Source organism: Vanellus vanellus (genome assembly GCF_965231255.1).
Source record: "Vanellus vanellus genome assembly, chromosome: 1".
Classification (NCBI taxonomy): Eukaryota; Metazoa; Chordata; class Aves; order Charadriiformes; family Charadriidae; genus Vanellus; species Vanellus vanellus.
This window is the reverse complement of record NC_138905.1, coordinates 30,239,656-30,252,843: the sequence shown is the minus strand read 5'-3', so window position 1 is coordinate 30,252,843 and position 13,188 is coordinate 30,239,656. Positions and strand designations below refer to the sequence as shown.

The 13,188-nt window shown below is 37.3% G+C and overlaps 1 protein-coding gene across 1 annotated transcript in view; it reads right to left on the bottom strand.

Annotated features, from left to right (window-relative positions):
* Nucleotides 1-13,188, bottom strand: part of SAMTOR (S-adenosylmethionine sensor upstream of mTORC1) — a gene marked incomplete at its 5' end in the record, with an annotated part of 37,921 nt that overhangs the window by 13,633 nt on the left and 11,100 nt on the right. The window contains 2 exons of the mRNA XM_082482686.1: nt 1,385-1,558; nt 11,224-11,365. Coding sequence (XP_082338812.1) covers nt 1,385-1,558; nt 11,224-11,365 — 316 coding nt within the window. The remainder of the gene's footprint in view (nt 1-1,384; nt 1,559-11,223; nt 11,366-13,188) is intronic.

Below are 13,188 nucleotides of genomic sequence, written 5' to 3'. Positions count from 1 at the left end.
AGTGTATGATCATCAAACCTATTGATTTAAACAAACAAGTACCAACACACTGCTATTTAGAGTAACGCTAAAATTATGTGTTAACAAATGCCAGCATTATTGAGATGTTATAAGGTAGCAGTATCTCATCAGCCCTTTGTGCAAAAGTGCCTGGCAGTTCTCATTAAAAACGGGTATTCCGTTTGAGGCTGACTTAGCAAAACAAGCACTAAAAAGAGGAATCTGTGGGGGAAGTCAGCTTATAAGAAGCTACTACCTTAAATTTGGAAGAATCTGTTTTGTCTTGTCATAGGAGGAGAACAACAGGGAAAATGTTTTCATTTTGCATATAACTATTCAACTACACAGGCGTTTGAGATCTTTATGCCTTTTGCAAGTTACTTTACAAGCATGAGAAAGCAAAAAAAAGCAAAAAAAGATACCAGCTTATAAGGACAGACACATCTGCTAGTAACAGTAGTAGTACGCTCATTCCTTTCCTAACTAATACTATATCTAACTTACAGTAAACGCTAATCACAGAACACATGTTGCAATAATGAGAAAAATCTCTTCACAGAATAAACACTACTGCAGACAGTTGTAAGAATTGGTCTATAAAGAATATGAAAAAAGTCATAAGTGTAACATTTAATGATAATATGCTTATGCATTATTCCATTGTACTTGCAAAATATTAAATTCTTTCCATCATACATGTAATAGCCACAAAAATGACCCATGTTATTTAGGAAAAAAAGAACTGTAACTGAAATAATAGAGCTACTCCTGAATGCCAAAAATAAAATTCTTACTTGAGTGAAGGTCAAAACCAAAATTAAAACTGTTGTTAGGAAAATACCTCAAGGATACTACAACTTCTGCAGAGCCAGTCATCAGAACGCTAGCACATGTAAAATTAAGGGTTATAATTCAAAATTACTTTTGAAGTGTATAATTGGAATGAAGAGTTTCTCTGCAATTATTTATGAAAAGAAAGTTTTAAGTACTCTGATATTTACATTTGACACTAGGTACTTACATAAGCAATTGAGTTTTCAACAATGCTGAACAGCCATTAGATTCTAACTTAATTAACGTCTCCCTTATTTCACCTCCAGGTTTAATATAAATTGCATTGCACACCAATGACATACAAAAGTGAAATTGACTAGTCATCTTCATTTAAGTGTTAAGAGCATTCTCAAGCAATTTTTTATGGCACCCACCAAAATATACAACAAATATTTCTTGAAACACATATATGTTCACATGAAAATGCCCTTTCTTAACTATTAAAAATACATCAGACTGGTTTAATATGTTATGGGGAAAAAAACATCCAGGTAAGTCTTACCACACAGAGGGAGGGTGGGAAAAAGTCTGGAAAACAAGTAAAACTTACTCTTCTGTTATAGCTTCATGATTTGTCAAGCCAAAGTTTGGCAAGGGATCTTCAATCTTGGGTGCCTGGGGAACATTTAAAGCTGGAGTGGTCTTAGAATCAAGAAGTGCTCTTTTTTCATCTTTCTCAAGTGCTTTTCTTTTTCCACCGTTCTGAAAATATTCTCGGCATACACTGAAAAGACAAAACGAAAAATTCCCCACAAAAACAGGGTGCTTTTTTTTGGTCATTACTATAGATAAGATGCAAGATCGAGGTTTAAGAGATAAAAGTGGTCAGCTTTTAAACAAATCTGGGTTTTACTGCAGCTTTGGTAAATCTGCTTTAGGAAAGATGCAATACACCCAAAGACACACTTGAAGTCGATTGCTGTTTTATTTCCAGAAATTAGGCTGTAAATCACAGCTGAGTAAACAAACTCAAAATAGTTTTATCTGGATAGACTTTTAGAGCAAGATAGCAGAAGCCTTGTCAGAACATCACCAGAGTGTAGACTTACTTCAGCTGTCACCCGAGCACCACAGTTCTCTGCTAAGGTGCAAAGAGTTACAAACTAGCTACCCATAAATGCAGATGCTTTTGAAATAACTTTGCCTTGTAAGGCATATAATGTTGGGGAAAAGAAACATAATCCAAGCTTATGGGCTAACTTACATACACCAGTTTTTAATTTTAATTGAGTTTGCCTGGGATGTTTTTTGTTTTTAAATAAAAGATATGTGCAGTAGCTGTATTATTGTGGAAGATTTATTTTAGCTTCCAATTTTTTCCCCATACTTAATTTGCTCATAGGAACCAGAACAAAATAATCTGGTCATACTTGAACAGAAACGTTAACCAGTTTAAAGGAAAGAATGTTATCAAAAAAGTTAAATTGCACCTGCATACTTAACCAGTAGTCAGCATTAGTGTATGCGAAGCAAGCATTATGTTCAAGAATAGCTGAATTCTGTCCACAAAACAGAACTAGAATTGGAAACAATTTGTTGCTGTGAAATTAAAAAGCCTGACTCACCCTGAACAAAGCAGTATTTTTAATTAGATGTACCAGCCAAGTATTAGCATAGAAAGTTTAACAGAAATAGTACTTGTTTGTATGATATTTTCATAACAACCCATTTTTATGGTGCTTTCTTGAAATTCACTCAATTTTTCTTGAACAAAGCTGCAGAGTTTTGAAGGAAAGATTTCAGAAAACATAAATTCAAGTGTAGTTTAATAACACCTTATACAAAGCAGGATCAAGATAACATAGTATTTCACATCACAGATTCAGGAAAGGACATGTTGGTATAATGCTGCATTTAAATCACAAATAGAGACAAGGACTTGGAACACACAGGCTTTATCTGAGGGCTGGTGATATTATAGGCAACAAATATATCCAGCCTCTCCACCATATAAGATGTGAAGGAGAAAAAAAAAAAAAAAAAGTAATTGGTTGGAGTTTCTTAAAGAGAAACATACACAATCAAACAGGTACAGGTAGAAGTTGTGTTACTTCAAGATGGTAGGAAATGACCACCTTGAGTCAATAAAGGTATAATTACAGTAGCACATTACGTCCAGGTTACTAATTCTTGCCATGGGGGGGGGGGGGGGGGGGGGGAGTTATCCTGGACACATTTCTGTGCTGACATGCTTACAGGACCTCCAGATCAAAACTGACCTGTCTAAGAAACTCAAAGCACAAGCAAGTTTTACTTGCTCAGGTAGGCCGTAGGCGTTCTTGCACTTCATATAATAAGTCTAAACGCAGACAGTAACCTTAGAGCAGAAAACACAGCTATATAAGAAAGAAACTCAGTAAACATTATATTTACAATCAACAAGTTTATAATTACAATTCCTCAGTAACCAAAGCTATTTTCAGACCAAAGAGAAGCTAGGTGGAATAAATAAATAAAATCCACATATTAACAATATGGAGCAAGATCACATGCAGAAGCATGAATAGCAGTCCAGACTGCAATACTCCTAGATATATGCACTGTGAAACCATACCAACTCCATCCATTACAGCTTGCACATGTGGAAAGACAACTCTGAAATTAACAAAGTTAAAGTAGATTTAACTTAGCAGGCAAGAGATTAAAAACATCAGTAAACTAAAGAGAACCCTAGAAAAATACTTGAATTATTGCTGGTATGATAATAAAAGTGTATTTTACACTCTAGTGTATTATTTGTTTATAAGCATATGATCAATTTAGAACTATTTAGTCAGTCAAAGAAGAGAAACTAAGAAAAAAATATTGTTTTCTCTTCACAGTTTATCAGCTACCTTACTACTCTGTTAGCATCTTCCAGTCTCTATTTTTATTGTAAGCTTTTTTTTCTCATTATCTCTCTTAAGACATCCAGAATCAACGGCAGTTTAAATAGTGTTGCGCTGCCATTCACGTTGACATGTAAGTCAGAACACATCAAAAAGTTCACTACCTTGGGAGAATGTAGTATTTTTTTTTCTCCTGAACTACTGATGTTATCAACCTTTTAACTCACTAGAAGCTGGTATGTTGCTCTGATTAATGAACTGTTGTATGGGAGAACCACCTACTTGTAAAGTGTCGTATAAGCTCCCCTTGTCACTGAGCAGCCATTTCTTCCTCATTCTCAGCACAAATCTATCATGTCAACTGAGTTCTCATAATTCTCTTTTCTTCTCAGCTGACCTTCCTTGTCTACACTAAAGACACTATCAAAGTCAACCATGAGGCAAGGCATATTCTACTCCTGTGTTTTTGCTGGTGGACGGAGGGGCCAGAGCCACAGGAAGGACCAAGACTGAGTTAAATTCTTCAAATTCAGATCCCAGTCTGTGCAGAACCACAGGAAAGCAAAAATAACCCAAAACCAACATCCCCAAAACCAAACAAAAAACAAACCAAAACCATCCATCCATCCATCCAAACACAAAACCCCAGGAAACAGTGTACTTCATAACCACTGGGGGTTACCTCCATTTTACGCCCTTCTGAAGTTACAATAATTCTGGCAGGATTACTACATATTGCCCTTTTGGCTTCCGTGGCCTCAGAGGAGCTGTTTAGGTACTCCCCACACCTCCTGTGGGCAGGAGCACGTGGGCAGTCACTGCACAGTAGTTAAACAGAGGTAATGCAATCAGTTTACCCCATGGTAACTTGCTGACGTAGCCACACGTTTAACTTCACAGCCATTACAAGCCATCATTGATCACACTGTGGTTTTGAGTATGCAGCTATATAAGACTACATTTAACAATTGTCTCAAGTAATGAACAGAACATCCCTGAATTATCTAGAAAGAGAAGTAAAATTAAGGAATCTATTTTTACTGTAGACAGGAATCTATTTTTATCGTAGACAGTAAATTATCCATGAGCCAGCAATGTGCCCTTGTTGCCAAAAAGGCCAATGGAATCCTGGGCTTCATAGGGAAGAGTGTGGCCAGTAGGTCAAAGGAGGTCATTCTCCCCCTCGGCACTGGTGAGGCCACAACTGGAATACTGTGTCCAGTTCTGGGCTCCCCAGTTCAAGAGCGACAGGGTGCTGGAGCGAGTCCAGCGAAGGGCAACTAAGATGATTAAGGGATTGGAGCATCTCCCTTATGAGGAAAGGCTGAGAGAGCTGGGACTCTTGAGCCTGGAGAAGAGAAGGCTGAGGGGAGACCTTATTATGGCATACAAGTATCTAAAGGGTGGGTTGAAGGAGGATGGAGCCAGGATCTTGTCAATGGTTCCCAGTGACAGGACGAGGGGCAATGGGCACAAGTTAGAACACAGGAAGTTCCGTTCAAATACATGGAAAAACTTCTTTACGGTGAGGGTGACAGAGCAGTGGCACAGGCTGCCCAGGGAGGTTGTGGAGTCCCCTTCTCTGGAGATTTTCAAGACGCGCCTGGATGCAGTCCCGAGTAATGTGCTCTATGCAATCCTGCTTTCGCAGGGGAGTCGGACTAGATGATCTCTAGAGGTCCCTTCCAACTCTGAAAATTACGCGATTCCATGATTTTATAATTCTGAGAACTGACACAGCTCCATTTTGAACTGACATTCAAGCTTTCAGGCTTTGATGATACAATAATAGCTCTACAATTAACGTACTTGTTTGTGAAGAATTGTGCAATGTAAATGCTACCTGAGCTAACACTTGCTACAGTTTACACAAACAGTGAAATAAACTTTTTGGGTCTAAACTGTTTAAGTTTGCTGGCAGAGAGACAGGTGAAGTGTCCAGTTCATGTCTTTGCGTTAAATGAATAAATATCGGTATTTCCTCAGTGAAACTTGTTTTCCATACTTGAGATCTGAAATGGTAAACAACCTGTTCAAGTTGACACCCCTGTTCTGTCATTTAGGCTGGACATGTATAGCAAGTTTCAGTAAAAGCCAATATAAATACATAGTCATTTGTTAATACACTCCAGCAATGAAAAAGAAGCTTTGTTTTCGAGTACAGTGACCAAATCCCAGGGTTTCAATAGCATATATAATTATAAAAAAAAGGGGGGGGGAGGGGAGAGAATTGCCAAAGAGATACCTTATGGAATTTAAAACCCACGAAAGAATCCATAGGTAGTTCTCCTCATCAAGTAATAATAAACAACTAAATTAAAGCTGATGTGGTCAGCATTTATCATGCCAAAAAGCAGTTTCTGATAGCCCTTATCAATGCTTAAGGGTTTCAAGCAGCCAGTTTTACAGGTTAAGAACTGACACAGTCCATCTCTTTCATTCTGCTTTATAATGAGGAAAAGGTGAGCCTGAGTTATGTTCCTTACAGTATTTAATAACCAAAACCTAATATTGAAGATGAAGTTCAGCGAGGGTACAGAGAAATAACATATTTCCCTTCAGAGCTGCAGGAGTCTGGCCTTCTCATCATGGTTTCTGTCTGTAAAACATTTCTCCCTTCCTCCCACACATTGAGGAATAAGTTTATTAATGTCAACTGACAGAACTGCTGGCCTGAAAAAAAAAAAAGTGTAAACTCTTCTACAGGATTAACCCACCCACCTCCCAACCTCCAAAGAAAATCAAGGAAGGGAGAATTCTCTATTTCCCTTGTATACATTAATCATACCTAGAAAAAGCAGAAAAGTTTCCTCTGGACTGGAAAATATTCTGCTATTGTCAGGATCAGCCAGCTTTAGGTGAAGGAAATACACTAGGTTTCTCAATCTAAATTATTATAGGTTTTTTATTATCACAATTACATTCTGTTAAACTTCAAGTTGAGAAACTTGTATACAACACATTTTTCGTACTTGGTCTCAGTTCTAGGGCTTTGAGACATTTTCCTTTTGAGAAACACAATTAGGTTTGTAATCAGATGTTTCTCTGGTGGTGTATTCACCCCTCCACCCCAAGTCAACCTCTGGAAGCAATATTCATTACCAGAGGATTCCAAGAACTTGAAAATAGCCAACAGTTATCATATGATCACTGTTGTAATTAGCTCTAGTGTTCAACAAACAGATATAGTTTTGCCAGAACAAAGTATTATTTAAGAGCAAAAATGAAGACTGTCATACAAACATGAACAATGACCATTAAGTCTTTTTTCTATTTTAAATCGTTTCCCTCCTCCTGTTTATGCCACCTCCCTCTTAATTCCATTCTCCTGAAAGTGAATTGCTTGACTAACTGCATTCATCAAGAAAAGCTGCATAACAGTGTTGAAAGGACTTCAAACATTCATTCATTCAATCTTCCAGACCCAAACAGGATCAGCTTTCCAGTTCTATCAGAGACCTGTTATTCTCAAAGATCCTGTAAGAGATCACTTCACCTTCTTTTCTTTTGACTAGAGAGTTTCAGCCAGTTTCTAGAAAAAAAACCACAAGGCTTTTGTGGAAAAAAAAAAACAGAAGAATTTTGATAATTTCTTTGACTTTCTTGGACTTGAGCTGCTGCTTGTTATTTTTTAAGTGCAGTGGCCAAAATGATGTTTTGGCTAAGAGCAATGCTAAACAAAGTCAGAGGAGTACTTTATGTATCTTGTGAACAATCTAATTAACACACTCCAGTATGTTATTTGCCTTTATTGCAAAAGCATCCCATGACTGTTTCATATTCAGCTTGTGGCCTGCTACAGAATCCAAATGCTTTTCTAAAAGACTGACACAACCAATTACTCCCTGGCCTGTATTTGTATAGTTGATAATATTTGGTATAGTTAACAACACTGTTAATTTTAATCCTGCTTTCAAAGTGACAATTCTTTTCTGTTTGATCTCATTTGCAAATTTAATATACTTTATTCTAGCAGATTGCTAATGAAAATATTGATTAGTAATGGAGGCAGTGACAGAGTCGTCCTCCGTAAATCACATTTTTAACATAAGCTTCTAACATCTATTCTCTGCGAGTTTCTCCACACAGTTCTGTGCTCACCTGACAGTAACTTCATCAAGTCCTTATTTCTTCAGTTTGCTCATGAAAGTCAAAAGACTTTTTAAAAAGGTGCAGGTCTAAACAGTGCTTTGTCATGACAGCCATTTTTAGTTAGAAGTGCAGATTTTGGGTTTTGTTATTTAAAAAAATTGCCAAGTCAACACGAGTCTTAACACTGATGCAAAAGCAGCAGAAAGAAGCAAACCTGCTGGTCTAGCTTGTTTTAACTAGAACCAGAACAGGCTGGCATTCATTGCCCATACAAAGGTTCACCAGCCTACTTATGCCAGCAAAAATCAAGAGTTAGAACAGGGTAAACATCACCTTACCCCATTCTGGTTTAAGTTTTGTGTTGTAATATAAATGAAAAGAAAGAGAAACAGAAATGTTAGTTTCCAAATGCCATTTGCTACTGTATTCAGTTTTCTAAAGGTATAAAAAGAATGTAAGGGAAGGACAGCTGAGTGTTGCAGGCGTTTTTACAGCACCACTCAGGGGACCATTAACCTGCATCTAGAAGGGACAAAGTTTTAATCCCTCTTCCCTCCCTGCCCACCCCCCCCTCAAGCTAACAGTTGTCTAATGTTGCACTGAAACAATAAATGAAACTGGCCCTATACAATGCAGCATATGGTCATCAGCACAGTCTATCGTGTACTGCTTCCCATCTTTCACAACTTCTAAAGTCTGGATATGTACTTGTTTAAATCAACAAATAATGAAGTAGTAAAATAATAATAAGTTTTATGTCATCTGGTTTAAGAATTAATGTCAGAATAAGCATTTTTCCAGTGGCTTCAACTAAATAGCTAGAAAGGCTTTTCAACCCCACAAGAAAATTTTATTCTCTATCCTGACAGATACACATGGCTTCTCTAGTGGTTATTCTGCATCCTCTGATTTATTTTATCAAGTTTACAAAAGAAGTCAAGAAAAATGAAGGAAAGATGGAAAAAAAAAATACACACAACTTTGTTTTTTAACTAGGAGAGAAAAACACTTCCCAGTTTCAGATCTTGAAAAAGATATTTCTTCAAAAAAAAAAACCAAAAAAGCCTAGACTATCCTTTCTTCAGCAGGGATGCACCCATGGTTTCAAAGTATTTTCAGCATTCCACTCCCAAATTAAACTTCATCTTATACATCGGCTACCTTCCTGCTGTCATGGTGACACAGTTAAAGCATTGAGCAAAAGCTTTCAGTGAAGTCTCATGCAAGTCAAGTTCTCTTGCATGCAATTATGCACCCAGACACAAGGAGTAGCAGCAGCAATGGGACCTGCCATCTGTCTGGCACACCTCCTGGCCCTTTGAGAAGGAACAAAAAATAGCAGAACACAAACTCAATCTGATATGTTCTGGTATCTAGCCATCCAGGCCTCGGTTTAATCCGAGACACACAAAAGTGAAAAGTACCCCTCTTTTTCTACTGATGTAAAACTCCTGACCTGCTTTAATTGGAACTTTAGACTGAGACAGAACATTAGTGTCTCTCACTAGGTGAATTCTCTTCTTAATATGAGTTCATGCTGCAAGGCCCAAGCTGAACACTTATTTAAATGTTTATTTTCTAAGTCTTGTAAGAACTACAAACAGAAAACAAGCGAGACACAAAGCCAAACAACTTCAATACACAGACCATCAACTGTCCACAAGAAACATAACCCTGTCCTACAGGGTAACAGACAAGCTTGCCACAAGCTAAGGGAATACTGTTTAGCTGAAGTTACTTCAAAGTAAGTGCACACAGCTCTGCTGAAAAAAGCTTCATATATTATTTGACAAGCAAATTGTAAGAAAATATCGAGCAATGTTCTTTGGGAGTCTGTCCTTGGTCCAGTACAATTAGTATTTTTTACAGATAACCTGAACATTGGGAACAGTCAGTGCTCCTCTTAACTGATCTGCAAACTATGCCAAGGTGGGGCAGGGATACTGCAAGAAATCACTGTATTAAAATTCAATATGATTCAAGAGAGTAATTTAGTAAAGAGAAGGACAAATATCAGCATTTTTATACAGGTAATGAATAGCACGAATACAAGAAAACAATTAGCAACTGAGAAAGCCTGTAAAAAAGAAAGAGGCAGTCGGGGATCACAAGTGAGCATAAATCAATGCCTGCACCAATAAAAAAAAAACAAACACCACAGAAAACCCAAACAAGGTCAGCAGCATAACAAGAGTTTACTACAACCTCAGTAATATTTCTTAATTTTATTTATCCCTGACAAGGCCAGGGAAATGGTGTGTCCATTTCTGAGCATAGCTCTTTCCAACTGATCCATCCCTCTTGTAACGGGGATAAGGATACGGAACGCATGTCCAGAAAAGGATCTATAGAGAAACACTGAACTTTATTGGCGGGGAGTGTGGGGGTGGGGGTTAAGCTAAAGCATAAAAGATTGATACATAAAGGAATGATTTACAAATATTTAAGAGCCTGTCGTAGGGAAAAAGGAAACCAGCTTGTTACTACTTGCTCCATTTCCAGAAGCCACAGAACGGCTCAAGTTAGCACCAAAATACACTCTAGATCAACTGTTCCACAGTTGTTCCCCCCCCTTTTTTTGTTGCTTTATGAGCTCAAAGGACCCATGTAATGAATTTAAATTTAGTGATACTGTGCCAGCTTTTCTTTGCTGTTTTGCTCATCACACTGCAACACTCACCTGCAGGACCTACACACTGGCACACGATGTTACTTTTCACCTGTCTAAAGCCATTCCCAAAGGGCAGACCATTGATAAATCCTCCTCCTGGTTAGATTTCAACAGTATTTTATTCAGTCTTTTATACAGTTTTTATACAGTTTTATTCTGCTGTACAGATTCCACAGTATGCCCTGGATGCCAACTGCATGCAGGAATCCTGAGTGACCAATATTTCCCCTCTTTTAGGAGTTTATTTTCCTCAAGGACTGAAATAGTTTAGCTGAACTCACTTCATGGCTTTACTATTAGATGTTTATGACACAGGAATTTAAAATCCATTTAAAATAAGTTTCACAGAGGTTAAAGTCAAGATTAAGACTTGAAAATTAAGCAGCAGAGATTTGTAATTAGAAATCAAGCACTATTATATGCACAAATCAAACCAAAGCCCTGGAAATTAAACTTGAGCTACACTCACTGTATTTGTTCGGTTTAGGTTCAGACAAATGTAGAGAAAATTATTTCATACGTTTACTTGCAACAGCTTCAGTACTCAAGGAAAAAAAGTTGTTTGTTGAAGATACTTTTAAAAAGGGCCACCTTTATAACAAAACACTTCATAAGCTATACTTTCTTAGTAAATTAGAACAGTAAGAAGGTACTTGTTTTAAGAAGCAATAAATCATTAACATGTTATAGAACAAATCTTAAAAAAGACAAAAAAAGCAAAACACGCTTAAGCCTTGCATTATAAAGAACTGCAAGTAGAAGTGTGCAATTGCTTCTTTCAAATACATTAAGATTTACCTGCAACACCATTCAATTCGGCCTTCCCCTTCACAAGTTTTTGCCCAGTGATTATCTGCAAGGTTTTTCATTGCCACAGCATATTCACACAGAGTTTCCTCATCCTCACAGTGCTCACGCCAGATCTTATCAAAGTCTCCCACTAAACAAAACAACAAAAAATTGCACATTAGATACAAAGTGCCTCTTTATCTCCATGGCAAAATCCCCATCTTCCAATTAAAAGAAGTTACATAACACACCAAGAGATTACTTTACTTGCATGTAACAAAAACAAGGTCCCCTTTCCCTAGTCAAACACAATATTCCAGGTCTTGGAGAAGGAAGGGACTATTGGGTACTTGATAAACTAGCAATATTCTCAGTATTTTGTTCAGTTTTGTCCTGTGAAATTCAAGTCCCTGGGAAATTTTGCTTTCAGATTTCTGTCCACGAGCATTAACATTAGAAATGAAAGAATGCAAGGTTTCCCGGTAGCACTCAACTTCTTGGCAAATACTACAGATGATATTACATGCAAAAATGTCAGAAAATTTAAGCCAGAATATCAATTTCTTTGGATACACTGGAAAAGGACTTCAAGCCTTCATTGATGTCTGCCTAATCTAGCCAGTCTCAATGAATTAGCTTCTAGGAGAAAGTACTGAAAGTACTGAAAAAAAAATCAAACCGACTACAGTCAGGGTGAACTTCTCTGCTGATCTCCAAGGACAGATTTAGTTCCATGCTCTTCACCTTGCCATAAAGAAGTCTTACAGGTTAAATTCTGGCACTGCAAAATAATTAAACATGATGATTTTCCCTCTTCTTCTGCTAAGTATCCTCTTCTCCCAGCTTTACATAATGCACTGCTAAACAAAAACAAGATAAATGCTTGTCATGGCTAGCCACAATTCCTATTGCGGTTTTCTAAAGCACGCAAACCCTTGGTATATCTTACTAAAAAGACATTTCTGCCCTAAGAAAGAAAAATACACGCTCACTGGTATGATCTTCACTAATTCCTTTTGTGTTTCTTAATCACAAATGTGTGCACACATCCAGTATAAATATATATAAATCTGTAGAATAAAAGTTATCTACTGATTTTGCACCCACAAGCTGATACAGCTAACAACAAGCTTTCAAGAGCAGAGCTATACTTTAAGCTTTGACTCGGACAACCAACACCTTTTCACAACATGGTTCCACAAACAGTTTTTGTAGCACGTTCATATTACAAAGAAATATTTTAAAAGTGTATCAAGCATAAGCTAACTACTGATGTCTGCTAAAGCCTGAAACTACCCTACAGTACGACCTGCGCTCATTTCAGTAAGAGATTTCTGTTGCTAACCCACTTTTGGCAATTTCTTTGATGTGCTTTGTTTTAATTAGCAGGAAATAACTAACAGATTTCTTCCAGAGGAAACTTTTTTTTAATTCCTCGTGTGCAAAGCTGTAACAACCCCTCACCTCACCTGTCCTCCAATTACAGCAAGACTGGATATGATGGACAAGTATAGATACTTGTATATTTAGAAGTTTTAAACCAAGCATCCAGGTTACTCCCTATTTAAGTTTGGTTTGGGGATGTCATGGCAATTTTCTCTTCAAAAATAATCATCTAGCACACTTGTACCATCATCAAAATGAGTCATGTTTAAAATTAGGTGTTTATACTCCTTTGTGCAAGATGGCAGTTGAGATGCAAGGGAGTGGATATAGCTTCCTTATTTCCTTAAAACTAAACTATGCAAGAAATCATGTATTCTGCTTGCTATTCAACAAGCATATATGAGAAAGTTATTAGACTGGACAAAAAAAAATACTGTATTTTATTTGAGAGGTATCCTTCATTATTTCCCAAATGACCCAAGTTCAGAGAGATATGCTTTGTAAGAAAAGGCACTAGCATAGTCGCCAACTGACTACTAGAGCAGAGAGATACCCAAGTTGCAAGCAGCCCCCCTCCTCCCGGGGTTT